This window comes from Phaethon aethereus (genome assembly GCF_964289735.1).
Source record: "Phaethon aethereus genome assembly, chromosome: 3".
Classification (NCBI taxonomy): Eukaryota; Metazoa; Chordata; class Aves; order Phaethontiformes; family Phaethontidae; genus Phaethon; species Phaethon aethereus.
This window is the reverse complement of record NC_138576.1, coordinates 128,793,414-128,820,577: the sequence shown is the minus strand read 5'-3', so window position 1 is coordinate 128,820,577 and position 27,164 is coordinate 128,793,414. Positions and strand designations below refer to the sequence as shown.

At 41.6% G+C, this 27,164-nt stretch overlaps 1 protein-coding gene across 1 annotated transcript in view; it reads left to right on the top strand.

Annotated features, from left to right (window-relative positions):
* Positions 1–27,164, top strand: part of ANAPC1 (anaphase promoting complex subunit 1) — a gene marked incomplete at both ends in the record, with an annotated part of 32,856 nt that overhangs the window by 3,214 nt on the left and 2,478 nt on the right. The window contains 36 exons of the mRNA XM_081997590.1: positions 438–658; positions 1,292–1,501; positions 2,079–2,174; positions 2,666–2,756; positions 2,872–2,937; positions 3,764–3,901; positions 4,227–4,367; positions 4,756–4,816; positions 5,343–5,530; positions 6,346–6,420; positions 7,441–7,706; positions 8,660–8,751; positions 9,697–9,845; positions 11,497–11,575; positions 11,683–11,719; positions 11,822–11,892; positions 12,020–12,198; positions 14,866–15,092; positions 16,362–16,480; positions 16,577–16,848; positions 17,154–17,388; positions 18,587–18,678; positions 18,879–19,013; positions 19,176–19,258; positions 19,411–19,489; positions 20,112–20,186; positions 20,849–20,925; positions 21,159–21,249; positions 21,342–21,395; positions 21,700–21,893; positions 22,292–22,378; positions 22,881–22,998; positions 23,867–23,944; positions 24,380–24,447; positions 26,087–26,225; positions 26,626–26,712. Of these exons, the coding sequence (XP_081853716.1) occupies positions 438–658; positions 1,292–1,501; positions 2,079–2,174; positions 2,666–2,756; positions 2,872–2,937; positions 3,764–3,901; positions 4,227–4,367; positions 4,756–4,816; positions 5,343–5,530; positions 6,346–6,420; positions 7,441–7,706; positions 8,660–8,751; positions 9,697–9,845; positions 11,497–11,575; positions 11,683–11,719; positions 11,822–11,892; positions 12,020–12,198; positions 14,866–15,092; positions 16,362–16,480; positions 16,577–16,848; positions 17,154–17,388; positions 18,587–18,678; positions 18,879–19,013; positions 19,176–19,258; positions 19,411–19,489; positions 20,112–20,186; positions 20,849–20,925; positions 21,159–21,249; positions 21,342–21,395; positions 21,700–21,893; positions 22,292–22,378; positions 22,881–22,998; positions 23,867–23,944; positions 24,380–24,447; positions 26,087–26,225; positions 26,626–26,712 (4,470 nt within the window). The remainder of the gene's footprint in view (positions 1–437; positions 659–1,291; positions 1,502–2,078; positions 2,175–2,665; positions 2,757–2,871; positions 2,938–3,763; positions 3,902–4,226; positions 4,368–4,755; positions 4,817–5,342; positions 5,531–6,345; positions 6,421–7,440; positions 7,707–8,659; positions 8,752–9,696; positions 9,846–11,496; positions 11,576–11,682; positions 11,720–11,821; positions 11,893–12,019; positions 12,199–14,865; positions 15,093–16,361; positions 16,481–16,576; positions 16,849–17,153; positions 17,389–18,586; positions 18,679–18,878; positions 19,014–19,175; positions 19,259–19,410; positions 19,490–20,111; positions 20,187–20,848; positions 20,926–21,158; positions 21,250–21,341; positions 21,396–21,699; positions 21,894–22,291; positions 22,379–22,880; positions 22,999–23,866; positions 23,945–24,379; positions 24,448–26,086; positions 26,226–26,625; positions 26,713–27,164) is intronic.

The window sequence follows — 27,164 nt, the reverse complement described above, 5'->3', positions numbered from 1 at the left end:
ATGGCTGTGTGTGTGTTAGAAATTTCTGGTATGTGTGATTTATTTTATTTATAAGAGAGCAAGATGTTTGTTGGTGTGGGTTTTGTTTTAGATTTTTTAATAGTTTCTTTCACGTGTTTGCCTGTACCACTGTCAGGGAGATCACGTGATGGTGGTCACAAAGTACACTGTGCTTATCATGCTATTCCTTATGTTGTACTAGAAGGTTTTGACTCTGCTTAAAAGTGCCAAACAACTTAGTGCCCTGAAAACCATAGGAGTAGTTTCTGTGACTGGGAGTGAGAGAGCATGGTTCGTAAGAATAACGTCTTAGGCTGAGCACCTATCTAGGCATAAATTTTTAACACCTAACTGATGAAGCAAGTTATTTGAGCATTTTCCTAGTTGTTATGGCCCATGTGGTGTTTGTGCATAGACAGCTCTCTTTTCTCTCCCAGGAGCAGAACACAGTGCTGAAATTCTCGGAGCAGCTGGGCACACCACAGCACGTGGCCACTAGCAGCTCTTTGACTGCTCATCTCAGAAGCTTCTCAAAAGGAGACTCGCCTGTGGGCTCCCCTTTCCAGAACTACTCGTCCATCCACAGCCAGAGCAGATCAGTGTCATCGCCTAGCATGCAGTCCCGCTCGCCGTCTATCTCCAACATGGCTGCTTTGAGGTGGGTGCTGAACATGGTGCATAGACAAATGATACCAAAGAATACGAGCTATGGAATAGGACGCACATCTGGAGCTGCTGTCTGTCTTTGCCGTTACAAGTCTGTCCATCTAAAGCACAGGTGCCTCCTCTGTTACGGCATCTGAAAGGCCTCTTGGAATGCCCTTGTGACGCTTGGTGTGCTATTATCCCTATAGCACAGGAGGGTAACTGGTGTGCAAGAGCCAAAAAGGCTGTTGTGTCCTCACACAGCCAGCCTGTAGCGAGGTCAGGGCATGTCTGCAGGTTTTTTGAGTCCCAGGAGTATTTTCAGTTAGCTTTTCTAAAGAAAGCCGTATTTAGAAGGAACAGGTTGGGAGAGGTTTTTGATGGAATGGACTGTGCAACTTAAATTGTTGGTTTTCTTTCTTACTTCTGAAATCTCATCTATTGGGTTCTGACAGAGTTGACTGGAAATTAATAATTGTTTTCCTATGATGGATTGTATTGTTAAAGGAAACTAATACTGAACTAGCTACTGGTTTAGGGTGGTTTTGGTTTGTTTTTAAAGTCTCTACCAGCGTATGAACTCCCTTGGGTTCCACCTGATTTTGAAAATACACTTTTCAGTAGTGTCTTATGTCTTTGCTTGCAGCCGCTCTCATTCTCCTGCCCTGGGAGTGCATTCTTTCTCAGGAGTGCAGAGGTTCAACTTCTCCAGTAATGCTCAGTCACCGAAGAGGCACAGTATTACCCATTCGCCAAACAGCACTTCCAGTGATTCCTTCCTTATACCAGAAACCGAACCGATTGTTCCCGAGCTATGTATAGATCATCTGTGGACAGAAACAGTCACAAACATGAGGTTAGGTGCTTGTGTTGGCGTGTGAGAAGTTCTGGATTTCCATTGCCAGGGGGGAAATAAAGTAAAATGACAGCTTATTTTAATGTGTGTTTTCTGCAAATGGTGCCACCTTAAAGTAGATTCATGGACTCATACCTCCTCCCTTCAAAAGAGAATTGGGCACTTGGAACAGTTTTGCCTGTTTTGTTATCTGTGGCCCTCTGAGCGGGTGAATGGTTTGATGAGATCTCTAAAGCAAAGTGGGTTCTAACCTGGTCATTGCTTTGGGTTTTTCCTGATCTTCTAGGGGGGTATCTCGTTCTCTGTTGACCATCCAAAGGGGCAAAACCCTAAGGTTGAACAGGAGAACGAAGCCAAATAGCATGTGCTCTGCATGCCAGAAAGTGGGGAATGTGAAGACTGGAGTGCTAGAAAATCAATTTCAAGAGAGATGACTGAGACTGGTGCATTCTGGCAACTTGATGCACTGCTAATTGAAGTCTAGCATGACCCTACAGCTTGTGGACACTGTGTTTTCCTTCATTAAAATTTTTATAGTAGACCAAATGGCGTGCTGATCGTTGTGTCTCTTTTACAGAGAGAAGAATTCCCAAGCATCAAAAGTGTTTATTACCACTGACCTTTGTGGGCAGAAGTTCTTGTGCTTTTTAGTGGAATCCCAGCTCCAGCTGCGGTGAGCATCCCTGTCTTGGGGACAGGCGAACAAAGAGGAGCACTCTAGAAATTACCAGCTAGATATGGGTTTTAACATATTTATTCCTCCAGCTAGTGGAGTCTGTTATGACAACATGTGGTATGTCACTGGCTCTTGTATGTCATGTTTTTATCTGTGGTGGCATAGGTGATTTGGACTATTTGAATAAAACAGAAGTTGCAAGAGAACATTCACTGTAATTTGAATGGTATTCTTATTTATCCTCATCTTTACCCTTTAGAAGTATGTTGGGGCTTTTAATTAGACTAGCACAGTAGGAGTAGGTTGACCAGAAGACTAAAAATAAGTTGACTAGCAGGGCAAAATAAACTTCGGAAGGAGGCGGGAATCAGGTATACCACAATAAAAGTAACTGTAATGCAACACAATTCTTAATTTTCTGTCCCTTTTTCTGTAACAACAGATGTGACAGTCCTTTTATGTTTCCTGTTGTTTTCTGAAATCTCTAGGTGTGTAAAATTTCAAGAGAGCAATGATAAATCGCAGCTGATCTTTGGTTCTGTTACCAATATTCAAGCAAAGGATGCAGCTCCAGTGCAGGTACGTACCTCTGTATGGACTGTTAACTGTGGAGTATCCTGCTTTGCCACTGTCGTCCAACTCTTGTCTTTTTACTCAAATACAAGAAGCTGAATATGCTGCTTGATTCTTACAGGGCATTGATACACTGCTGGTTCTGGAAGGCAGTGGAAATCTAGTGCTTTATTCTGGAGTGGTTCGAGTAAGTAAAAATTCTTCTACCCCAAAATAAATGTCTGAATCTTTGGTTACAAGCTGGGCTGTACAGCGGGATCCTGTGTTCATCACTTGGGAAGGTGGCTGTGCTCACACACCAAGTGTAGTTTATGTGCAGTGCTGGGAAGGTAGTTCTGAAGAGTCAGTGGCACCTTGTGGTACACTTAAATAATCTCTGGAGCTTGTTTTCAGTGATAGTAAACTAATAAAGTAATAAAATGCTTTCAAAGAAAGAAAACTTCAAGTATATGGAAAATAAGAATTGGTTCTGAACAAAAACCTTTCAAACTTCTCTCTGGCATGCCAGATAGTTTTAGATGTCAAGTTATTTTGCTTTACAAAGGGCTGTTATTAGGATGGACATGATTCATCCAAAATAATACAGACTTTTTCTTAAATTTTAGAGAGATGCACTGTGCTCTCTCTGTGTATGCAGAAACCGTGGACACTGCAATTTGTGCGTGTGTGTGTATTTATACACGTATATATGTATATTAAAAAAGTATACTCTCTGAAAGTAGAGCTTTCTCGGTGAAGCTCTGCTAGAACTTTTAGTGGGAGTAGATCTGTAGCAATAATGTACAATACTGACCATATACAGTAGTTATTTCAGTGTGTCATCATCTGAAGAAAGTAATTACATGAAGTAATCCTTAATCTTCTCTTCAGAGACTTTAAGTACATATCCAGTTTTCTTAAAACTTTTCCTATAAGATGTTAAAATCTGATAATGTCTGTATATGTAAGCAAGCTTGTGGAAGCACAAGCATGGAAACCAACTACCTGTTTTCCTATTTATTCTTCACAAAAAGGTGGGGAAGGTTTTTATTCCCGGACTGCCTGCTCCATCCCTGACAATGTCCAGCCAAATGCCTCGGCCAAGTACTCCCTTGGATAGTGTCAGCACTCCATCCAAGCCATTGAATAAGCATCTGGGGCCCCTAGAAGAGGTAAGAAGAAAGGAAGTTCCACATTGGAAAGGGTTTAGTTGTAACAACTTCAAATGATTGGTTTTAACTTTCAAGTTATCTTTTTGGAGCTAAATCTCTTCTTTTTCTTCTGTAAAACCCCTGAATAAGCAGTGTTTAAAGAAGATCTCTTTAGTGCTGCCCTGTTTATTTATGATTTCTGTAGAACTGCTGAGGCAGAGATTGGAAAGATTTACAGTTGTTTTCAAAATACTTACAAGTATATTAAAAATGGCAATTTTAGCTGTCCTTTGCTCGGATGCTCTTATTTCAACAATTCTAAGCAATCATTTTTACCACTTTTCAGGGTGTGCTTTTGTCGCCAGTTCCAGAGCTAAGGGAATCTTCCAAACTTCATGACTCAACTTACGTTGAAGACTGTACTTTTCAGCAGCTTGGGACATTCATTCACGCTCTGAGGGATCCTGTCCACAACAGAGTGACTTTAGTAGGTATTATCCTGTAATGTGAGTCAACACTTTGTTAGGGAAATGAAGTGAGGGTCAGGTTTACTTCTACTGCATTGTAAGACATTGCTACCAGCTCCTGACCAACAGCAAAATATCACACCAGCATTGGTGGCTTCTACAGAGAGAAAAATGTGAATACCCTTGAAGTCACAGAATTTAACTGATTGCCTCAAGTGATTCAACTCAGGGTCCATTTCAAGACTTTCATGGAGCTGGCATTTGTGGTTGCAAATCTTTAGTGTAGTAAATAGCCAAGAATTAGGAATATGCTTAATATATAAATGAGTTCTGAATTGATAGAAAAGGGCCCTGGCTTTACTTAAAGACGCATTTCATAATTTGACTCTTACTTTTTATTTTTTCCAGGAACTCAGCAATAATACGATGGTTCGCGTTACAATTCCTGAAATTGCCACTTCAGAACTAGGTATGATTCGGAATCCATCACACGAAATATGCTCCATAATTTTTGAGGGTTCATTTTTGAAGTAGTTTATGTGTGGCTTAGACTGTAATGATTCAGTACCACATATTCCAAGCTCTGTTAACTTGCCTTCCAAGGCTGCTACCATTTATTTAGGTGTGCTCTGCTTTCAGTACTTCACGTGCTGCACTCTTAGAACTTCCTTTGTTCTTTAGGTTGCTTTGCTCTTCTGTATTGTGTATGTTACTCCTTTTGAGGAAAGGCTGAGGTGCCATTTCAGACAGAAGTTGGTTTCAGTAATGAGCAAAAAGGAACTTTGTTTCCCCTTTGTGTGGTGAATTAAGAGGGGCTGTGCTCAACCTGAACTAAAGGAACGGCTGTTGGAGGCTGTGTGGTGTGGCTTTTGTTGAAAGAGTTTCTGGAGAGTTAGAAGTAGGTCCAATAAAAAGACCTCTAGAGATTTATAGCACTAATTGGAAGAAGTATGAAGAGGTAAGATGGAAAGCACACTTTTTTTTCTTCTCAACAGTAAAAAGATGTCTGCAAGGGGTCAAAGCTATCCTGCCCAAGGAGATAGCTGTACAGATGCTTGTCAAGTGGTACAATGCTTATAATGCTCCAGGAGGACCAAGCTATCACTCAGAATGGAATTTATTTGTAACATGTCTCATGAATATGATGGGTTACAACACAGAGAGGCTGTCCTGGACACGGAATGTAAGCATGCTCATATGTTTGTTTTCCTAGTTTACGTTGAAACTACTGATAATTCTTCAAGGTTCAAAATGGTTAGAGAGGCACCGAAGTCAGAAATGGATTATATCTTGTCTTAAATCGCAAGATGCCGTCAAATCAATTCTGTATTTCTAAGTTTCAGGTATACATTTTAGTCTGTGTTTATAATGAAATATATTTATAAGGTACTTGCCACCAACTGTCTTGGTCAAGTAAAAATAAATTATGAAGATTTTACTCCAGTTCATGACTAACACTGGTGCATTAAAGATTTGATTAATCTAACCCATATTAAGCTTATTCTTGCTAGAAATACAGATCACAACTCAGATTCCTGTTTCCTAAGGAGGCTTTTCCATGTACTTTTCAACTTATGATGTTTAAAGTTTCTGGGTTTTTTCAGCTGGTTTAGAGAATGTATTTGGGGTTTTCTGTAAGTGGGTTTCCCGCTAGCAAGTATGTTTGCAGTACTTGCAGGAGAAGAAAAAGCAGCAAGGATATGTGTGCAGCTGAACTGAAAGCACTTACAGTATTTCTACATTACTGGCATTAGCTCTGTCCTAGAAAATACCAGACGTTAGGCAGTCAAACTGAAATTCATGCACCATACACTAGAATAACTAGCTGTGTATAGATTGCACAGATCGTATCTAATTGCAGTGTATGTTTTACATGAAAGCAAAGTATAGAAGTACCTAAAGCAGTGTCATGTAATACTCGGTATGAATTGGTGATTCACTTATGCAACCTTGGGAATTTCAATACTGTGCTACTTCTGATCTTTTTATTGCTTGCAGCTTGACTTTGAAGGATCACTCTCACCAGTTATTGCTCCAAAGAAGGCTAGACCATCAGAAACGGGGTCAGATGAAGTAAGAAGTGGTTCTCTCTTACAAATATGAGGCAGAGGGTGGTGGTGGGGGTGATGGCATGTGTTTGTTGGTTTGTTTTTTTAAGGCAAACCAGAGGAAACACCCTGTGACTTGCATTTCAGCTGAGCTCATCTGAGATTACAAGCCTGTGGGGGGAAGAAAAATATTTTGCCCTGTGTAGTGGCTGCATCATGTGACCTTGCTTGTCAGGGGTCTCGCTCCCAGAGAAGTAGGTTGGACTTGGGAATGAATTTAACGTGGATCACAAAGCAATCCCAGATAGTCTCCTGACAATGTCAAATCTCTCCTGGATGCTTTGTCCCTTTAGCCAGGGGAATGAGAACTTTCATTCTACTCAGCACCTTGAGCAAGTTAGGAGCATCAAATTACATACTTCACTGAACGCACTGATTCTCAACGAACTTAGTGGAGTGTTTAAGATCAATTCACTGAGTTCTGCCTAGACAGGAATAGGAAGTTTTTACATAATCAAACAGTAGAGTGGATGAGGCTTACTATCATCCCATCGTAAGAGGCTTATGAGCTATGGTGGTCCAGTGGTGCTGTCAGCTTTTTGTGGGTTGACAGTTCTGTGAGCCCATGGGGTTACGGACTGTGATCTATATGGAACAAAGATCAGGATCTAATGCCTGATGTGCTCTTGCAGGGGAGGTACAAAGAAGGCTGGGACCACTAGCTGAACTGCATAAATACTCAGTGAGGTCTCCTGCACAGGATATCAGTGCAAGGAGGGTACTCTCAGCTTGCTTTTACTTTGTTTCAAATAACAGGCTTTGATTCGTTCATGCACACAAGGGGAGAAAAAAAGGGACGAAACTCTACATTTGAATCTCTGTGGCTTCCAGGGTTTGTGTAGCACACTTACCACACAACAATCACACTTGTTTTTTTTTCCCCATAAACCAATACATCTTCTGTAACTTTCCAGCAAGATAACTCCAAAGCACTGTTATGTTCACTGTGGAACCTCTGCCACTCCTTCCTGTTTGCTTGGTCTAGGACTGGGAATATCTCTTGAGCTCTGACTACCATAAGAATTTTGAATCTCATCCTGTTGCCAAAGCTTTGCGACTGGACCCTCTGGAATTTTCTGCTCCAAAGGATGACTTTTCACAGAGCCTTAGTTTGGATTCCTCAACCCTCCTTTTCACCCATATTCCTGCTATTTTCTTTGTTCTTCATCTCATCTATGAGGAGCTCAAACTGAATAGTCTAATGGGAGAAGGAATTCGTTCACTTGTTGTTCTTCTGGTTCAGCTGGCCAGGTATGCCCAACTGCAATTTGCCAGATGTTATATATAATGCAGTGTTGCTTGATGATGCGTATGTATTATTTTTATGGGGAATTTGAGGATTGCCCAAAGTGGAGGAGACTTTAATGTATTTGAAGAAAATGGATGAAGGTTTAAAATCTTATTGTGCTTAAAGATATTTGCCATAGCAAATCTCTTCTATGGTTCTGGCCACTTCCCAACATCAGTGTGATTCACAAATCTTAGGTGCTGCAGCTTGTGTTTTTTCTGCTGTATTGTCACAGCTCAGCTCATGAGATCTGTCAAATGTTTGTTGTGGCATCTTTACTGCAGCCAGTGACTACATCTTCATGTCTTCCACAACCACCTTCAACTTGCATTGCATGCATATAGACAGATACAGATACATATTTAAGTAAAAGGCCCAGTAACATCTCCATGAGTTGTATTTGCTATTTCTACCAAATTTTTTCTATGGTTATAGATTCTCCCCCAGTAGGACCTACTATAGCTGCCTGGCTAAATGGTTCCCAGAAGTGGCATCCAGTCCTAGTGCTGAAAAGGTTGGCCTGTCCTCTATTTTATCATGCCAATGAGAAGCAAGTCTGAAATGCATGTCTTTTGAGGCTGGCAGCTATTGTATGCGTTCATGTCTTGCAGATAACCCAGCAGCTTATCTAGCTTTAACAATTGGACTTTGGAGGAAACTGTAGTAACAGTGATCACTGTGATGTGGGACAAAGAAGAATGACAGCTGAGGAGAAATGCACTGGGGCAAAATTAAACATACAGATTCACTGCTTAGGGAATGGGCAATGCCCATGAGTGGTCTTAGTTAAGGAAGTCAGAACTTCACGCCTTACCTAGTGCGTACGCAAACTTTAATAGAACTCAACAGAAAATGTCACAGAAATGCGCAAAGTATTTTTTCCCCTCTAATGTGATTAACCTCTCTCTCGTTCTAGGGACTTAAAACTTGAAGCTTATATAGATTATTACTATAGAGACTATCCAGCCCTTGTAAAAACCTCCAGACAGACTTGCATAATTGATCAAGGTGAGTTTAAGGCTTTGCAAAGCTGGATGTTCAGTGATAACGATGTGCAAATTATCTCTGTGTTGGTAATTGTTCCCTTTAAAGCTGGTCAAGACTTAAGCCCAATATGGAAAACTGGGCTTATAGTGTTGAGGTTGCCTTGTTCCTTTGATTTTAATAGCTTCCTCAGAGGAAGAAGACTGGAGTGAAACTAGCATAGTATAGCCATGAGCTGGTGCCTCCAGTCCAGTGCCTCATGGGATGCTCCACAGAACAAGGACTTGGGAGGGAATGATGGTTTCATCTTGGCAAACTCCCGGCTTAGACTGGCTGAGAAATCTTAGCAGACAACTATGGAAAAGCCTGGTAGTAGAGAGATGTGCCTTTCTTGTGGAAAGCATTGCTAGGCTGGCAGGTTCTCAGTTTATAGTTCATAAAAACTAAATCAGAGGTAAACCCACAAAACTTAAAGTTAAAATAAGGTCAGATATTGTCTGTGTACCTGTTCAGTGTCCTACCAGCCAAAATTTACTAGTCATGTAAGATAAACTACTGTTCCTTCTGACCAAAAGAAAATCTCAGAGCATTGCTCAGGCTTTTGCTGCTCATGTTTGTGGACAGGGAAGGCAAAGAGGTGATAGTTAGGTTTCCCTCTCAGGCAATTTAATCTTGTTGAATTACAAGACTGTTCAGTGAGGTTTTTCAGAGTTACTCGTTACACTCATTCTTTTTCAGTGTGAGCTGAGATAATTTTTGTTCTTGAAAGACAGGCAGGTGTCTCAAGTTTTCATTACTGTCTAGCTATAAACTCCCATTTAACAGGAGGGAGATGTGATTTGTAAATGTTTTGGGGAAATACTATATTTTTGTTGTTAAAAAAAGTACTGTAGGGCTTGTTGTGGGAATAGTGGAGAATTTTTGTGCATTTGCCATGAACTCAATGTCATTGTTGTTTATATGGTTAAGTCCAAACAGGTTTCATGCACCATCCCTCATTTTTTTCTGCTGAGCCTCCAAGTATCTTTCAGTGGCTGAGTTCCTGTCTAAAGGGAGAAGGAGTGCAGCCTTATCCTTACTTACCTGGAATCTGTGAAAGGAGCAAACTGGTAGTACTGGTATGTACATTGGCAAAAAGGATGCGTTTTATTCTGTCAGCATAGCAGCACTGTGGCCAGGGTTTGCCCCAGCTGCTTAATTTCCTGCGAGTGAAGCGTCCCCAGTGGGAAGTTAAGTAACAGAGGATTTAACTGTACTGTGTGGAGCAACGGGCGTACTGGAGCAGAGCAGCAGCCGAGCTGGAGGGATATTGAGCCTGTGATAAGTAACTCTGCTGTAGCTGTACTGTTTGGAGACTTAAACATCTCCAAGTGTCTCTGCTCTGTACTGAGCAGACCTCATCTATCTGCATGAAATTCTCTTGAGCACCCCCCACCATATAGTAAACTCTGCAGTGTCAGCCTCACCACAGGGGAATATTATGTGTTGCAGAGTGAAATCCCTGGGAGTCCCATCTTCTCTTTTGTTACTTTAATAGTACTGAAGGGTGTGGATGGGTTTTAGCAGGTGGGAGGGGGTATTTGAGGTTGGGAAGGAGAGCTTGTGAGTGCAGAGTGAGTGGCCTATGCTTCACTGCTTGTGTTTTTTTTTGTGGTTTGCAGTAGTGGCATGTGCAAAGTAATAATGTAACTCAAAGTTAACTGTATTTTGTGAGTGAGAATTTCCCGGCTTTCTTCTTGGGCATGTATCAACATGAATAGTTAGTTGCATGAGTAGTTACAAGTGCTGATGTTAGCTCTTGGTCAGCCTTGCTCACTTATTCACAAAGCGTTTATGGAGAAAACCTGCCAATGTAGGATTTGAAGCAGAGGTGTTGAGTCTGAGTCGGGTGAAGAGAAAAGCAGGAAGGAGAGATTCTGCTCTGACCCAAGCGTCCGAGATCAGTTGCAGAGTCTCCGATTTGAGCTCCCAGGAGTCAGCTTGTCCTCTGCTTCAGAGGGTGGAGGGTTGAAGCATCAGCACTAAGACTGTTTAAGGTGCTGATGCTTTCGCTTAAAATTTCCCTCGGCATTCAGCCTCAAGAGCTGTAGCCTTTACATCAGGCTCTCACCTGTGTCTGCCCAATTCCGTCTTTTCTCCTACCTCTGCCTGACCTGCCTAAGCAGAGGGCAGAGCTGGCATGTCGGCAGCGTATTTTATCGGAAGATCTTAATGAAAAACACAAAAGATATTTATTTGTGACTTCTTTTTTACCTCGCCTTTGGCATGCAATCCAGTAAACAGGGTAACAGATCGCTTTGGTTTTGTTGGCTAGATAGCTGAAGTGGACTCTGTGTTAAATGGGGAACAACTTTTCACTCGGAGCCTTCACAAAGTAGCCAATATTCAAGTTGTGGAGGACACTGAGTGAAAAATGGTGTCTATAGAAGATGTGTGTGTTTTGCAGGAGAAATTAAATGAAATGTGAGAGAGAAGGAACTAGGAACATGTTCTTCTGTTTAGAATATATTTTTATCTTTGAAACAATTATTAGGGAAAATTCAGTTAATTATTTCAGGATTTATTTTTCAAAAATTCCAGAGAAATCTAAAGCATAAAAGTTTGTTACTTACTCCGGTTGTTTCAATCTCCTTTTACAAACAATGTTTTCACAATAAACCTGTTCCGCTATTTAAGTTATTAAAGTTACCTTCTGCCTGTTTGATAGGCAGTATAGCAATAGTTTCACACTAAAGTGACTTTGTCTTACGGTGTCTCTTTCCCATCCAGAGTGTGGCTCTGTACATACTTGGTGATGAGAGCGCTGTATCTAACGAAGCCTCCCATTATTTGTACAAGATTACATCAGGTAATGATGCTTTGATGCCATCATAGTATCTCCCAGTGTCTTGTGTTTGTTACATGCTGTCCTTCTGCTTGGAGAATGTGGGAGTAATATGGCCTTGTCTTTCCTAGGACAACGAAAACAGCAAATGGGGCAGGATGACAATCGGTATGGGGTTTTTTGTATTATTTTAAACTCGGAGTTTTGACTTTCTGCTGAGTTTTGGACTAGCTTTTATTGGCTTCTTTTTTATTCCCTTTGATTTTACAGATGTAGTTTCAAACACAGCACATCTGTTTCCAGCCTGGCTGAAAAGTTAGTTATTTGGATGACTAATGTTGGTAAGAGCAGCTTTATCATTGTGCAAAACAGTAACGATCGTAGGTAATAGTCTTGTGCTTGCATAACATGAAATACACTTTATCTAGTTTTGATAAAAAGTTTCCTTTTTTCCTTGTTAATTTTAAGGTTTCACCTTGAGAGATCTGGAGTCTCTCCCCTTTGGCGTAGCTCTTCCTATCAGAGATGCGATATATTACTGCCGAGAGCAGCCTGCCTCAGACTGGCCAGAAGCAGTTTGTCTCTTGATCGGGCGCCAGGACCTGTCCAAACAGGCGTGTGAAGGGAACCTGCAAAAGAGTAAATCTGTGAGTATGGGCATCAACGGATTTCGCGATACCGGGTATTGGGCAGAGCACTCTGTTCAGAAACTTCCCCACCATTTGCTGATGCTCAGGGCATCAGAAGGCGCAGAATTCAACATTGAGGGTTTACATGCATATGAGGGTTTCGGTATAAAAACCAGCATCCGGCACAGGAAGAGTACGTGCATAGCTGTGGAAACTGTCAATATAAAAAAGATTTTAAACTTAATCGAGGCATGGTGCGCAAACGTTTTGCCTGTGGAGCTATTTGATTGCCACAGTAAGTCCTCCTCCTCGCCAGAATGGCTGCATCTTTGAGAGGTGTTGGAGAGGTTTTGATGCTCTATCCAGAGACTCTGCCACCGAAACAGCAATGGCACAGGGAGAAGGAAGTGGGATGCATAGCTGGCATCCCCCTCTCCTCTGGAAGAACTGGATTGCTTTCTGAAATACACTCTTTATATGCCTTTTGTCCTTAAAAAGGGTTTAGTTATTTGTATCCTGAAGTAAAGTGGAAAAAAAGTGTGGTGTTTTTCTTCTAAACACTTTCTTCGGATTGCAAGGTGCTAGTGATTCCCACTGAGTTGTAGCTCACTTTTAAGCGTCTGTTTTGTTGAGGACACTCTGGAAGCCAAAACTCTTCTTGAAAGCTGGCTTGTGTCATGCATAAAAGCACTTAGTAGCAGAGAGATCGTCCGTAGCTTTTCCAGAAGTCAGGAAGAAGGACTCGTAGTCTCAAGTACCTCTTGGTCAAGATTCTTTTTGCTGTCTTAACTTTGAAAGTGATATTAAAATTATTCCGACTTTTTAGAACAGAGACTTCATGACTACATATCAAAAAAGTTAATTTAAAAGAAAAAAATTAGCAGAAAAATAAATGATCTACATGTTCAAATCTGATGTCCCACCATTCATTAAAAATCCATTTTGTTTTCTGCTGGTGAAGTTTTGCCTGACTGTAACAGCACTGAATCTTAAAATGATGATAAATTTGATTTTATCACTTACTTTATAACAATGCCTCGAATATATGTTACCTTAAAAGGATAAAGTGATCTTCAAGCACCAAATTGTTTGTCATTTCTCAGGAGGGCAGGGTGGAGTTTCCTGTTTCAAAACGGACGCTGGCTATATGGGTGGTGCAGTTATGTATTGAGATTTAGTGCGTATTTATCAGAAGAAATTGGTTTTCATTCATCAGCTATTAATTTACTTGCACTCCTGGTGTCATGTGTTACCAGTGAGCCTCAGGAAGACTCTGTGTTTGATCTAGTCTGTGTGATTCTGTACCTTTCAGCTTGCTGAAATTCTGAAGTATAGAACAGGAAAAATTACCAGTTTAGAGAGAGGTGTGGGGGTTTTTGTTCCTGGATTTATCAGATCAGTATTTGTCATCATTTGCCATGTTATTTTTTAAATTAATCTCTCATCCATGAAAGAGGAGTATGCTGGCCTACTTTGGGGTCAATGTCAAAATTATTGTGTCAGACTCTAAGGAAACTGTATATTCTGCGGGAAAGCTTATTTCTGCAGAACTCTCCAAAAATAGAATGAACCATGCTTCACGCAGAGTGACAGCCTTGTCTGAAGCAAGTGTAGGGCAAGCAGATCGTGGGCATACTCTGTTGCATCCTGGCCTATGCTGTCCTTGCCATTCTTGTCAGTGGTCTTGTGCATCGTTTGTGTGGTGTGAATAAACAGGGGAGGACAGAGTCTTTAAATAAGGATTTCATAAATCTTGCATAGAAAGAGGGCTTTTCCGCAGTGCTTCTAAGCAGTGAAATGTTTTGGTTGGTTTTTTTCTGGTGGTGTAGCTCTGGTGTGCAAGTCCAAAAAATGTTCTGGTACTGTGGTGAAAGCCAGGTTGGCTGACAGCAACAAACATTTGGAATTTACTGCCTTGCAGGCTGGCTGTTTATTTTAATAGGTAGCTTGGGTTTTCCAAGGTTGTTGTAGGGGGGAATCCAAATGAAAGCTGTAATTCATGAAAACATCAATGATTCGAACAATAAAGCAGGTCCCCAAACAGAATATGCAGGACAGCAGCTCTGACTGGGCTGAGAGTCAGTAGGTACTGGTACTTCCAAAAGCAGGGTGTCACCAGAGGACTGTGTTAACCTCCATTCTGATATACATCAGAATGCTCATCTAGTCTTCTGTTTTTCACTGCTGAACGTCGAAAAAAAAAAAACCACACGTGTTTTTTCACAGACATCATAGATAATTGTGTAGGCAGGGAGGGGAAAGCCCTTTCCGACTACTGCTCTGAAACAAGGAATAGTTTTGAAAGAAAGATGACTGTTTCGTATGTCACCTCTTCAAGCTCTCGCTTGTCAGTCCTTGCCCAACAGCCTTTGCTGCGTCTTTGACATATTTGAGATGTCATCTCCTCCTCTCTTGATAGTTCTTTATCCCATTTAGGTGGCAAAAGTAGTTGGTTACCATGTTCAGAACTCCTCATGGTCTTTTAAGTAAGTGTCAGGAGTGGGTGAACAGCGTCGTTCCTGATTGCACTAATCTCAGTCCTTTCTATCTACAGACCCATCTCAGTGCAGGTAATTGTGCTGAGTGCACCCAGGCTGTGGTGCTGGTATTTGCTGGCTTTCTGAGAGTTAGCCATATCCATGTACACTATGGAAATGACTTCTTGCCTTTCTTTTTCCCTTGCAGTCTGTGGGCCCAGTGCTGTCCTCCGATATTCCCTCCGGAACCGAATCGGAAGAGGATGAGGATGGCATGAATGACATGAATGAGGAAGTGATGTCGCTAATATGGAGCGAGGATTTGAGAGTGCAGGAAGTACGCAGGCTCCTTCAGAGTGCCCGTCCTGTACGTGTCAACGTAGTGCAGATGCCAGAAGCTAGTGACCACGAATACATAGAAGAGAAAGAAAACCGGTAAAAACTGTCTCCGTTTCTAGTAGTATTTTGTTAGCATTTCATTGGGGTGAAAAATTGTTTGAACATTTTTGGTGGCTTAAAGTTAAGTATGCCTAACCAAACAGTGCAGTAAATGTTAGTCTGAACTGAACATTACAGTAGGCAGGCCTGAGTGAAGGACACATAGAAGAGGGTTGGATTTCATGATCCAAGTCTTTGAAGCTTGGTGTATATCAAAATTCTGCTGTATTTGAGATGGAGGGCTCTCCGGATTGGAGCAGCGTATGGGAAAGGGTGTTAGTATGAACCCCAAACAGTATGTTGAGATGTGTTAGGGTTTGAAAGCAGATTGTAGCTTTTTTCCCCACCACCACCTAAAAAGTATGAAAGATAAGCAGGACCTACACTGTAGAGAAAATGCATCTGTAGAGAAAAAAGCATTGTCCATCCCCTGCCTAAAACTGGAGAGCCCTTTGTTCAGGGCTGATCTTAGGTCTAAGCAAGGCTTGGGTCAAGAGACCTAATTAATTCTACAGAAAGCAAATTCACTGTCCCATCCCTCTCTCTTTTGAAACCTCCTGTTGGAACCATTGTATGCCTAGTGACCTCACAGTTGTCCCCATCCTGCTTCTTTATTCATTTATTTTGGGGGTTTCGCTTATTTTAGGGGTGTATAAAGTATCTTCTTTAAAAAACAAAAGAAAAGCAAACTCCAGAAAATCATTAGCATGCAAAACACTCTACAGAAGAAGGAAGCTAAAGGAATGCATCAAATTATTGTCTGACCTAACAAGCTGAGTAATCTAACAAGTCTAGAAAGTGTTTCCAGAGTAAATCATAGAGAATTGTGGTCAGCATTCTTGGAAGCACATTATTAATTCTGTACACAGGTTATTACTAGATGTGATCACTAGTCATAGCAAGATCCCATACAGCAATCAGCTTTGTTTTGCTTTCTCCTTTCACCTTCTTTCTGATACGGCTGCTAAATTGTCCGTAGCACAGATTTCTTTTAACTAGCACCTAGCTTTAAGGGAAAAATAGAGCCAAGTTTCAACATAATGTCAGCTAAAGTATATCTTTGAGGTTAATCTTGTAAGGACCAAAGATGTGGTTCAAAAGTTTAGCCTATGAAAAAAAAAAAAAAAAAAGACAACATGCTATCTCGTAGTCAGGAAAAAGCGGTCTGTCCAGTGCCTGTTGTCTATAGGTTCATTTACATCATGTATTTTGAAAAATTTTCTGTATTAAGCAACTGGCTTGGTTTTTCTGTCATCCCCCCAACAGGCTGTTACAGCTGTGCCAGCGAACCATGGCACTACCTGTTGGACGAGGAATGTTCACTTTGTTCTCGTATCATCCTGTTCCAACAGAGCAGTTGCCCATCCCTAAGCTGAATCTAACTGGTACGTTGGTCAGAGTTTCTTTCGGTGAACCTCTCGCAATTTTTCTGAAGCGGTTTGGATTCACCTAATTGCTTTTAATGATTCTATCGTGGGCAGGCCGTGCTCCTCCTAGGAATACTACTGTTGATCTGAACAGTGGGAACATCGATGTGCCTCCTAACATGGCTTGCTGGGCCAGCTTTCACAACGGGGTAGCTGCTGGCCTGAAGATAGCACCTGCTTCACAGATAGACTCTGCTTGGATTGTCTATAACAAGCCCAAAATTGCCGAACTAGCGAATGAGTACGCAGGCTTCCTCATGGCTCTGGGTCTCAACGGGCATCTCACAAAACTTGCCACGCTCAACATACACGACTACTTAACAAAGGTGAGGCCTGCTTTCAGCAGCAACAGAGAGAAATATCTATAGGACTTGAACTCTTTAAACAAAACAGGAAAGAAAAGTCAACTGATTTCTTTGAAACGCTGAATTGGAAGTTTCCTGGTGCGGGAGAGTATCAGAGTTGCTTCATTAATGTTATTTCTGTCTAAAAGATTTTTCAGCAGTTTTATCACTAAATCTTTCCATATTGTGCACAGCTCCTTGGGATAGGTGAATGGAACAGCGGGACAAGTGCTTTTCCTTTTCTGAACATGTCTGCTTTCTTTGGTCGCTGATATTTCCTTCCTCAGGGTCATGAGATGACAAGTATCGGCCTGTTGCTTGGCGTTTCTGCTGCCAAATTGGGCACGATGGATATGGCCATTACACGCCTCCTGAGCATCCACATACCTGCCCTCCTGCCACCAACTTCAACAGAGCTGGATGTCCCCCACAATGTGCAGGTGGCTGCTGTGATAGGAATAGGCCTTGTCTATCAGGGCACTGCTCACAGGCACACAGCTGAGGTTCTCCTGGCTGAAATAGGTAGGTGCTAGCGCGGAGAAAAATGGGATGAGGACTGGGAGAATCGCAGGGTGTGAATGATTTGCACAGTGCATCAGGGAGCTGAGAATTACAACGTTTTTAACTATACATCTGCCACCACAGTATTTACCTCTCATTTTCTAAACCACATCTTCTGTTTTTAGGGGAACGGAGGTTACTGTGAACCATGTATTTGTATAGCATAGAACAATCGTGGAACTTAGTAGAATAAATGTGGCAGCATCAGTGCTGGACCTACATACTTTTTCCACCTGGAAATTTTGTCTGAGAGCTGGTCTGGGGTTTCTGGGGTTGCCAGCTACTTGGTAAAAGGCCTGCTGTAATTACACATCCCTCCTGAGCTGGATGCCGTATCTGCAGAGATCCTGACCCTCTACAGTGTTTGAGCAGATAGATCTATTGCACGGTCTATACACAAGACATCTGATGCTTCCCAGATATTTGTTCATTCTCCTGTCTGTCTACGAGGTAGCTGCTGCTGTGGAAACAAGAAACAGAGGCACTGAGTGGGGGGAAAAAAATGCTTTCCCCTTGCAAGGGCAGTCTTTTTGGCTCACTAGGCTCGTGGCAGTACAGCCATCGTGTCCTAAATTCTCCTGTTCCAAATTTTGTTTAACGCTTTCTAAGCAGTAGTCTTTAAGAGCTGATTCTGAACAGTAAACTTCTGATCCAATTTGTGTCCTCACTCTGTGCATAGCTCTTCTGATGTTATTTGTAACAGTTAAGTTCTTATCCACGTTTATATGTAACTTTAGTTAAAAGAGACTGTATGGTTTATTAAATACAGAATGGGATAAATTTTAAGGGTGAAATTGTATGTGTTATGTTTCTGGTAATTTGATATGTGCAGTCTTTTCTGGCAACAGCATTTAAACTCTGCTGACAGCATTTGGATAGGTTCAGAGGTCTTAAAGTACATACAATTGTAACAGGGCATTTTCACTGTGTCTCTGAACTCTGACAATATCATTTAGCAATATATACTGCTTCTGGAGGGGTTTGCCATTTGGTGATGGATGGGTTAAGTGACAATTACTTGTAATTCCACTGAGAACTTTCCTGACTTTCTTGAAGAGACAGTTTTGGGGTTTTTTTTGCATTTCATTAGGAATGTAGTGCTTAATTAAACAATGTTTACTTAGCTTGGAATTCAGATTAATTTCACTGTTTTCTCCAGGTCGTCCCCCTGGACCAGAAATGGAGTACTGCACAGACAGAGAGTCCTATTCCCTTGCCTCTGGGCTAGCCTTAGGCATGGTTTGCCTAGGGGTGAGTGCCTCTCTCCGTTTCAACTGCAGTTAGTAGAAGCATCATTATATATTGGGGAGGGGTAATAAGAGCTGTTTTGTCTTTGATTCCCAACTGCCTTTGGCCGAATGCACCTCTCTTTTTTTTTTTTTTTTTTTTCCTTCTTTCCCCTCATCTAGGAAGGCACTGCCATATTATTTCTTCTTCTTTTCATCCCTTAGCATGGCAGTAATTTGATAGGCATGTCAGACCTCAACGTTCCCGAGCAGCTTTACCAGTACATGGTTGGGGGTCACAGGCGATTCCAAGCAGGAATGCACAGAGAGAAGCACAAGTCTCCCAGTTATCAAATCAAGGTACATGTTGATGACTTTTTGCTCATTTAAGCTGAAAATAGCTTAGAAGTCGTAGAGGTGTGTGTCTCAATGCACCCAGTGACTTTGAATGCCTCCGCACATCACTACAGGCCCTTGCCTTCCTAGTCAACCGGTCCGTAAGTACACATTGTGTTTTCACAGGAGGGAGACACCATAAACGTGGACGTTACTTGCCCAGGCGCCACACTTGCGCTTGCTATGATCTACCTGAAGACTAATAACAGGTATTAACCTTGGAATTGCTCGGACATTTTGCAGTAACTTGTGATGGGAGTTTAAACTGCGGTAAAGTTCGCTCTGCTTTGTGTGGCTTACTTAATTTTGTGCGTTGCTGAAATACTATTTGGAAACCCTGTTCCTTTACTGTGCTCTGCAGATCCATTGCTGACTGGCTTCAAGCACCAGATACCATGTACTTGCTGGACTTTGTAAAACCAGAGTTCCTTTTATTGAGGGTAAGATTTTTTTTTTGTTTGTTTCATTTCTCAGTCTACTTGACAATACTAAAAATGCATCTTATTTTAATTTTTTTGTTTCTTTTAATTTTTAATCCAACCCATATGCCTATCATGCAGAATTCTTCAGATAGCTGCTAACCCTGTTGCTTGCCAGACAAACTCATATCTTCAGATAACTTCTGCCTGTAGTAAGGCAGCTTGCTTGTCATGCACCTCTAGAGACAGAATGGTACATTTTATGCGGAATGTTAAAATAAATGTTTAGGTAAATTTTTATAGCTTTTCCCAAATTAATTTCACGGATTAAAAAAAATAAGTTAGGCCTCAGCATCTGTTATAAGTACATAGTGAATTTTCATCTCAGTTTACCAGCTAAAGATACAGACCTTGCAAGGATTTATTCTGTGGTTCTTTTTTCTGCAAGCAGAAATTTCAATTTGTTAAAATAAAAGCTGTTTTGTCATTTCTGATATGAAGGAACTGAGAAACAGTGAAGAAGCTGCTAGTGGGTAGCTGGATTGTCTGCATTTCTGGATGCATTTAGTACACTAAAAAAATAGTTGATGTTTGTATTGGTTTTTTTTCTTTCCTTATGTTTTGGCTTTCTCACTTTTTTTAGACCTTGGCTCGATGCCTGATTTTGTGGGATGACATCTTGCCCAATTCTAAGTGGGTTAATAGCAACGTGCCTCAAGTAGGTGTTTACACGTAATGTGTTTACTTCCAATTTTACATCTTACTGGATTGTCCTGCATGTGAACATTTCCTTAGTCACATGAACTGCACGAGAAAATGTACGTTAACCGCATTCACGTGACAGAGATGATGGTTACATTGGATTCCTGGACTGATACGGGAGCACTGGGGACTCCCATCTTCTCTAGAGGAGAGGATTCAGGAGGGATGCAACTCTTCAAGACATACAGTGGTGCCCAGAGAGAGTTTAAGCTTTCCTCCACATTGACCAAGCAAGAAGCCAGGTGCAAAATTGCTGCAAGGAGGATTCAGTTGAGCATTATGAATAACTTAGACAAATATCAGAAATACAGGATGCTGATGGACTACATAGCCTCTTGAGGTCTCATCCTGTTCTGTTTTCTCTCATATTTGAGTACACGCAGTAACATTGTGCTTCTGACACAGTCTTGTCATTGTTTTAGAAATCTTTAAGGGACCAGATCCAGGAGGGTTGAAAGGTGTCCCTTTTGGATCAGAAGTACAGTGGAGCAATAGCAGCTTTTATATGCCTGTGAAACAGACCTGTTTTGTATCACTTACAAATTCTCAATGCCCAGAGTTTCAGTTAATTAGTCTGTTTCCCCTGGATTTTTTTTTTTCCTCTTATGCTTTTTGTAGATCATAAGAGAGAACAGTATATCTCTTCATGCGACAGAGCTGCCTTCATCTGAAGATCTGAGTTTAGAAACGCTGGCGTAAGTAACGTGTAAAAAATTCTTCTGAAAAATGAAGCTGAACTCTTTGTAGAGATATCAGTATGCCAAAAAAAAATCTCTCCCTTGAGATTTAGGGAATTTTAGTCTCGGTTTTCTGTAAAGGCTAAGTCTTTCTTTTCAATTTTCCCTTTAACTATAAAGGAGTTTGTGATGTGTATTCAGATGAGGAAAAGAGAAATAGTTGGTCATTTCCTGTTTATGTTGCTTATTAGGCAAGCTCATGTCTACATCATTGCTGGAGCATGTTTGTCACTGGGATTTCGATTTGCTGGTTCAGAAAATCTGGCAGCCTTTAAGTGCTTGGTAAGAGGTTTTTCTTTTTTTCCCTTCAATTTCCATAGAGGTGTAACTTATCTTTTGCATCTGTATTTAGTACACATTTCTTTTCTTTCCAGTACAAATATGCAACAGATTTCCTGAAGTGTTTGTCAGCACCAACAGCTTCAATAGTAAGTTCTTTTTGGTTTTCTCTCAATGAAAAGGAGGCTTTGTTGTGTAACGTACTTTGATAACCCTTACCAAAACCTTAATGGAAACAAAAGCGTCCCTTTTACTTTTCTGTATTACAGACTATTTATAGAATGTGGCAGGGCTGTGAATCATTTCTGTTAAGGATTTTGCTGGTTCTCTGCTCTCCCTCTTTCTGTGGAATATGTTTTTTGAACTCGGGGGTAGAAAGCAGCACATGAGACCAGTCAGAAGCGTGCGTTTGACCACAGAAGTGTAATAATGCCTTCCCTGTTCTACTTGAAGACAGGTCACTATAATCTCGAAACATGCTTGAGCGTCTTGCTGCTGTCTCTCGCGATGGTGATGGCTGGCTCTGGAAACCTGAAAGTCCTTCAGCTTTGCCGTTTCATGCACAAGAAGACTGGCGGAGAGATGAACTATGGGTTCCACCTGGCTCACCACATGGCTTTGGGGCTCCTCTTTCTGGGAGGAGGAAGGTAACTTGCTGTTTCCAAAGACAGGGTTATTTTTCTTCTTTCACTTCTCCTGCAAAAGGTGGAGCAGTGTGCAGTTTACTTGATTTTTCCTTGATTTTCTTTCCCTTTTTCTAATAACATAATGGACGTATAAAGATGTCTTCTATTGCAAGAAGTGAAAGTCTTGTTGTCTTCTAGATACCGCATTACTTAACTGCCATAGGAATGTTTCAGGCGTGTGTTTATTTCCTGTCGCTATCTGTTTATTTTGACTGCTGTAGGAACACATTTGTAAATTCCTTGCCTGTATGTGTACTTTGCTGCTGTCCTTCCCTTCCCTGGGACACCAAAATATTTTGAACACCTGTGCTAGTGGCCAGTGTTTGTTAGCAGGGAAACTAATAGATGTTTTTCTACAGATACTCGCTGAGCACTTCAAATTCTTCAATCGCTGCTCTCCTTTGTGCTCTGTATCCTCACTTCCCTGTTCACAGCACGGACAATCGGTAAGGGTTTGCTAGGGTTCATATTTCCTTAAGCTAAATCATCTTCTTACAAAAGAGGTTATCTAGAGGTAAATGATCTAGAATTTTTACCTAGGTGCTCTTGTAAATAAATTTTTGGAGGTTTTTTAAAAAAAAAAAGAAGTGGAAAACAGAAGAAATATGTGAAGATACAAGATGATGGTAGTGATATTTGATCAGTGAGGAAATGCAAGCAGGTTTCTTGAGGCTCTACGCTGTGCTCCTGTGACTTGACTGGTCCAGTTTGCTCAGCTGAAGGGATTTTCATGCAAGATCTGTCCGTTTATGACTCTTAATCAGTTTTAGTTAGGAATCATTAAGTCCTGTTCTGTTAGCTAACCCATACATGTTAAAAAGTGAAACCTACATTACTACAAATTTCTCTTCAGTTGAAGCAACAACTATATTTTGTTGTTGAGCTGTGCATAGTTTGGTATTCTCTGCCTGTACTGCACAGTGCTGAATTCCTTATTCCCACACACAGGTACCACCTTCAGGCTTTGCGTCACTTGTACGTGCTGGCGGCAGAGCCAAGGCTCTTAACACCCGTTGACGTGGATTCAAACACTCCTTGTTACGCACTGATAGAGGTTACTTATAAGGTAATGTGTCTGGGAGGCCATAAAGGAGCGAAGGCCTTTGAGAAGGTGCGGGAGACAACTGAAGTCTCTGGTATACCAAAGGCACCCTATTTTCATTGTTGTGGCCAGCAGTCTTGGGTTTGTTTTCAAGTTGTGGTGGAGACGAGCCAGATTCTACGCAAACAATTGAAGGGCTGTGCTCAGCCCACTCACACCTTACATGTGCTTTGATGTCACCTTGAGAGCAGAATACAGGACAAGTAAAAGGCACCACAAAGTCTCCAGGTAGTCAAGTGTGTAATGACTGACCCAGGGTCATAGTTCTCCTCTTTCTAAAGAAGGAGGGCTTTCAAAGGCACAGAGATTGTTGGAACCATCTGTGGTTTGAAGAGCCTTCTCCTAATTCTGCTGAAATGGGCAGCTTGGTTTTTCTCCTTGGTGCTTGCGTTGTATGTCTTTTGGGGAAGAGTCCTTTCTGTAGGATTTATTTTGTGCATGCTTACGTGAGACAGGTGATGTTCATGAAAGGACTAAAGAAAGGGTTCTCTGGATTTTGGGGGGGAAGAGGTCCAGCATGGATCCCTTGTGGTTCTGGCAAAGAGTTATGCATGTTGATAATATAAATTACTTCTCAAACCTTCAGATTTCAGCTGAAGTGTGCATGACTTGCACAGTGTTACGTGTTGATTCATCCATGGGAAATATACCTTTAATTTAGACTTAAGTTTCCTGACATTGAAAGCAATGCTAAGTCATGTATTTACTCAGAACTCAGGAAGAGAAACAGTGATTTCTGCCAGTGGAGTTGTTATAAATGAGATGCACGTTTTCTTTCTTTTCACATGAAAATGAGCTTTACTAATATGTGAATACTGGTGGCATTTTGAAGGGCACACAGTGGTATGCAGAAGCCACCGAGGAACTGATGGCACCCACGCTTCTTCCAGAGCTTCACTTACTGAAGCAGGTAAAGAAAGTTTCCATTTTAATGAGGAATTTAATCACCCAGTTTGTATCACAAGCAGTGCAAGTATAGAGAATTAGTGACTTTTCTTTGATTCCCTGTCCAGCCTTAGCCAGACTCTGGGCAACACTGTCCAACAGTAATGGCTCTGAAGACAATTATATCACTATGGAGCATGTGTTAAATTATGCCACGTCCTTCTCTTTGGTCTTGATCGTAACGCTTTCAAGATCTGATGTAGCAGGGAGTTCCCTGTGCCAGAAAGCTTCACTGTAGGAGTGACAAAGCTAGGTGCCCTTCCTGAGTTTTCAGGGTGGGTAACACTATAAAAGGCCAGATGCCCTTGTAAGGGCCTAGAGAGAGCTGTAGGCTTATGTAGAAGACTCTTAATTTTATGATTCTGGTTATATCTAGTAATAAAAATGCTTACTTTGACAGATCAGAGTGAAGGGACCACGGTACTGGGAATTATTAATAGATTTAAGCAAGGGAACGAATCATCTAAAGTAAGTAGTTTTTATAATGCCTAACTGAATAATGACCTTGTAGTAAATTTTTTTGTTGTTGTTGTTTAAAACCTCCTGTACTTGTAACACCTACGGTTTGGAGAGAAGTCTGGTTTTGATCGGTTCACTGTTGTGCATTTGACAGCACTTTAGTGTGAAGAAAGAAACTGTGTAGTTGGTTTCACCTATTAATGTGAATAACTCATGCAAAAACAGGGCAGGGGAAAACCTGATAGTAAAAACCACAGGTATTGGCAGTGGGATTGAGCACTACCAGAAACCTCTTAAACTCATGGTTTTAGTTTAGTTTTGAGTTGATATGATGTCATGTTTCCCAGACTGTTGATACAGTAGTTAGCTAACTGTTACTGCTTTGTGAAATACTATTTTTCTCATGTTACGTGAAGTATACAAAGTACTGCTTACTGCATTTTAACTCTCTGTCGGGCAACTGTGAAAAACAGAAATCTTACCGGAATACAGTATCTGTGGGTAAAATCATTCTCATCTTTGCGCTTAACAGCCTACAGCGTAACTTGTTGCTGTGAGTAGTATAGAAGCAGCCAGCTGCACCTTTCATCAGTAACATGGTTTTTCTAGTTACTTTAAATGCCACTATTGAGATTAAATTAGGCACTATACTGCAGCGTCTACTGGTCCATGCCTTTAAAGGTAACAGGACCGGGGCAGAGTGCAGAGTCCTCCAGATCTGGAGGCACATACCGATTCATCTGCTGCACCAGAGCTGGCAGAAGCCAGCGTTGTCCTCCTGGGTCGAGCCTTTACCACGCTTGAGCACTTGTTTGTCCAAAAAAGCCTTCCTGTGCTGCCGCAACAGAAACCAGCGTGGGTGACGGAGGAACTTGCTGCCTTTGGGACTCGCCTATTCTCTGAGTCTCCATGTGCTTTGAATCTGTCAGCTCTCATGTCACAAATCTTGTCCCCAGCCCTTTAAAACGGTAGGGACCTGACCGGCATTGTTCTGGAGATAAATGCACCTGTGAGAAACAATTTTCCCTATCTTACTGCATGTGAATTGCTGCTATGTTGTTATGCTAAGCAGTTAGTTTCAATACAGATAATTCAGTTATTTTAAGGATGCCCAGTGCCTGCAGTTAATGGCACAACTGATACTTCAAATCAGGTAAACATGCAGCTGCTTTGCGATAGCGTAACTTTGAACTGCCGCACGCTTCTATTTGTAGGCTTGGTCAGGAATAGCAGGGTTATATTGTTTTTGGTTTTGTGGGATTCTTTTACATGGAGAAAGGACCATCACAGCACACCTTTGAAGCTGTGGGTACCAGCTTGCATGGTTTTCCTTGGTGCTGTTTGCTCATCTTAGAGGAGTCTAACAAGAATCTGCAATGGCTTCGGGAAGTTATATTGCGTATATCAGTAGGGCTCGTCCCTATTTCGTCACTGTTGCCTTCCATCACATCACCGTTTGACAGCAGCCTGCCCTGGAGATACCAAGATTTTTATGCATACGCAAGTGGGGCAGCATGTAACTAATCAGGACAAAGCCTAATCGGGGATATTATCGCGCGTGAGCTCTTGGAGCTCGCGTTTCCTTTACGGGTCTGCCTCACTGCGTATGTGTAGCAATTTAAAGTAAGCACCGTTGTTGTTGTTTCAGATCAATCCTATCAAAGGGCGGCATCTTGTACGTGAAGCTGAGAGCTGGGCAGCTCTCCTACAAGGAGGACCCGATGGGCTGGCGCAGTCTCTTAGCACAGACCGTTACTCACCGAAACTCCGAAGCTCGGGCATTCAAGGTATTGCTCCCAAACTGGTTTCCTGCCAGGAACGCTGCCTCTAGAAGGGGCTTCTGAGGGAAGCACAGCAGGTTGTGCTGTGTTATTTATTTCCAGCACCTAGCTATGCCACATGGTTATGAGTACTGAAGTTACTTGCTTTGCTTGAGGGAAAGGAAGTCTGGTGGCTTTCACAGGGCATGCGATGAGCTTAAGCTACGTGTAGCTATGTGAATGTATGTTTGTCGTGGGCAGACAGAAGCGTTGGACACGTCTTGCCCATGATGTGCTTTATGTAGGTTACAGTTTTCTTGCTTGTGTGCTGGCGAAGGAAGGGTTGGGTATAAGTTGCAAATATATTTGTGCAGTAAAACCAAAAAGTTCATTTTAAGAGTGTCTTTTAATCTGTTTTTTTTTTTAGCCAGAAGCAATTTCAGCTTTCACTTCTGATCCTGCTCTGTTTTCATTTGCTGATTATTTCTGCAAACCAACTGTGAACATGGGCCAGGTATGATGCCTAGGTGTGGACTTGCATGGTTTCTTGCTTGCAGGAGTAAAAGGTGGGAAAATCCTACATTAAACTGAAGAACAGGATTCAGTCGTTGAAGTAGTGGGGACAGGGAATATTCTAAAGGATGTTTTGTAATACAAAGGTGTAAAACAGTGTTGACCCTATAGCTTTTGCTGGGTTGGTTTGTTTGTTTTTTCCTATTGGTTACACTGGAGTTGCTGCTGGTTTTCTACACCAGTTGTATTCCTTGCAGAATATGTTTAATAAATACTGAGAGCCCTGTTCAGTGTCCTGAAGCGTTTAGGTGAAGTCACCGCAGAAGAGTTAGGCTGTTTTGCACCGTATTTCTCTGCACGAAATGGCTTGAGGGAGTAACATATAGCCACATTATGCCTAGCCTTAATAAGCCCAAGAATGAAAGCAAGCTGTGTAGCGTTGTTAGCTATCAC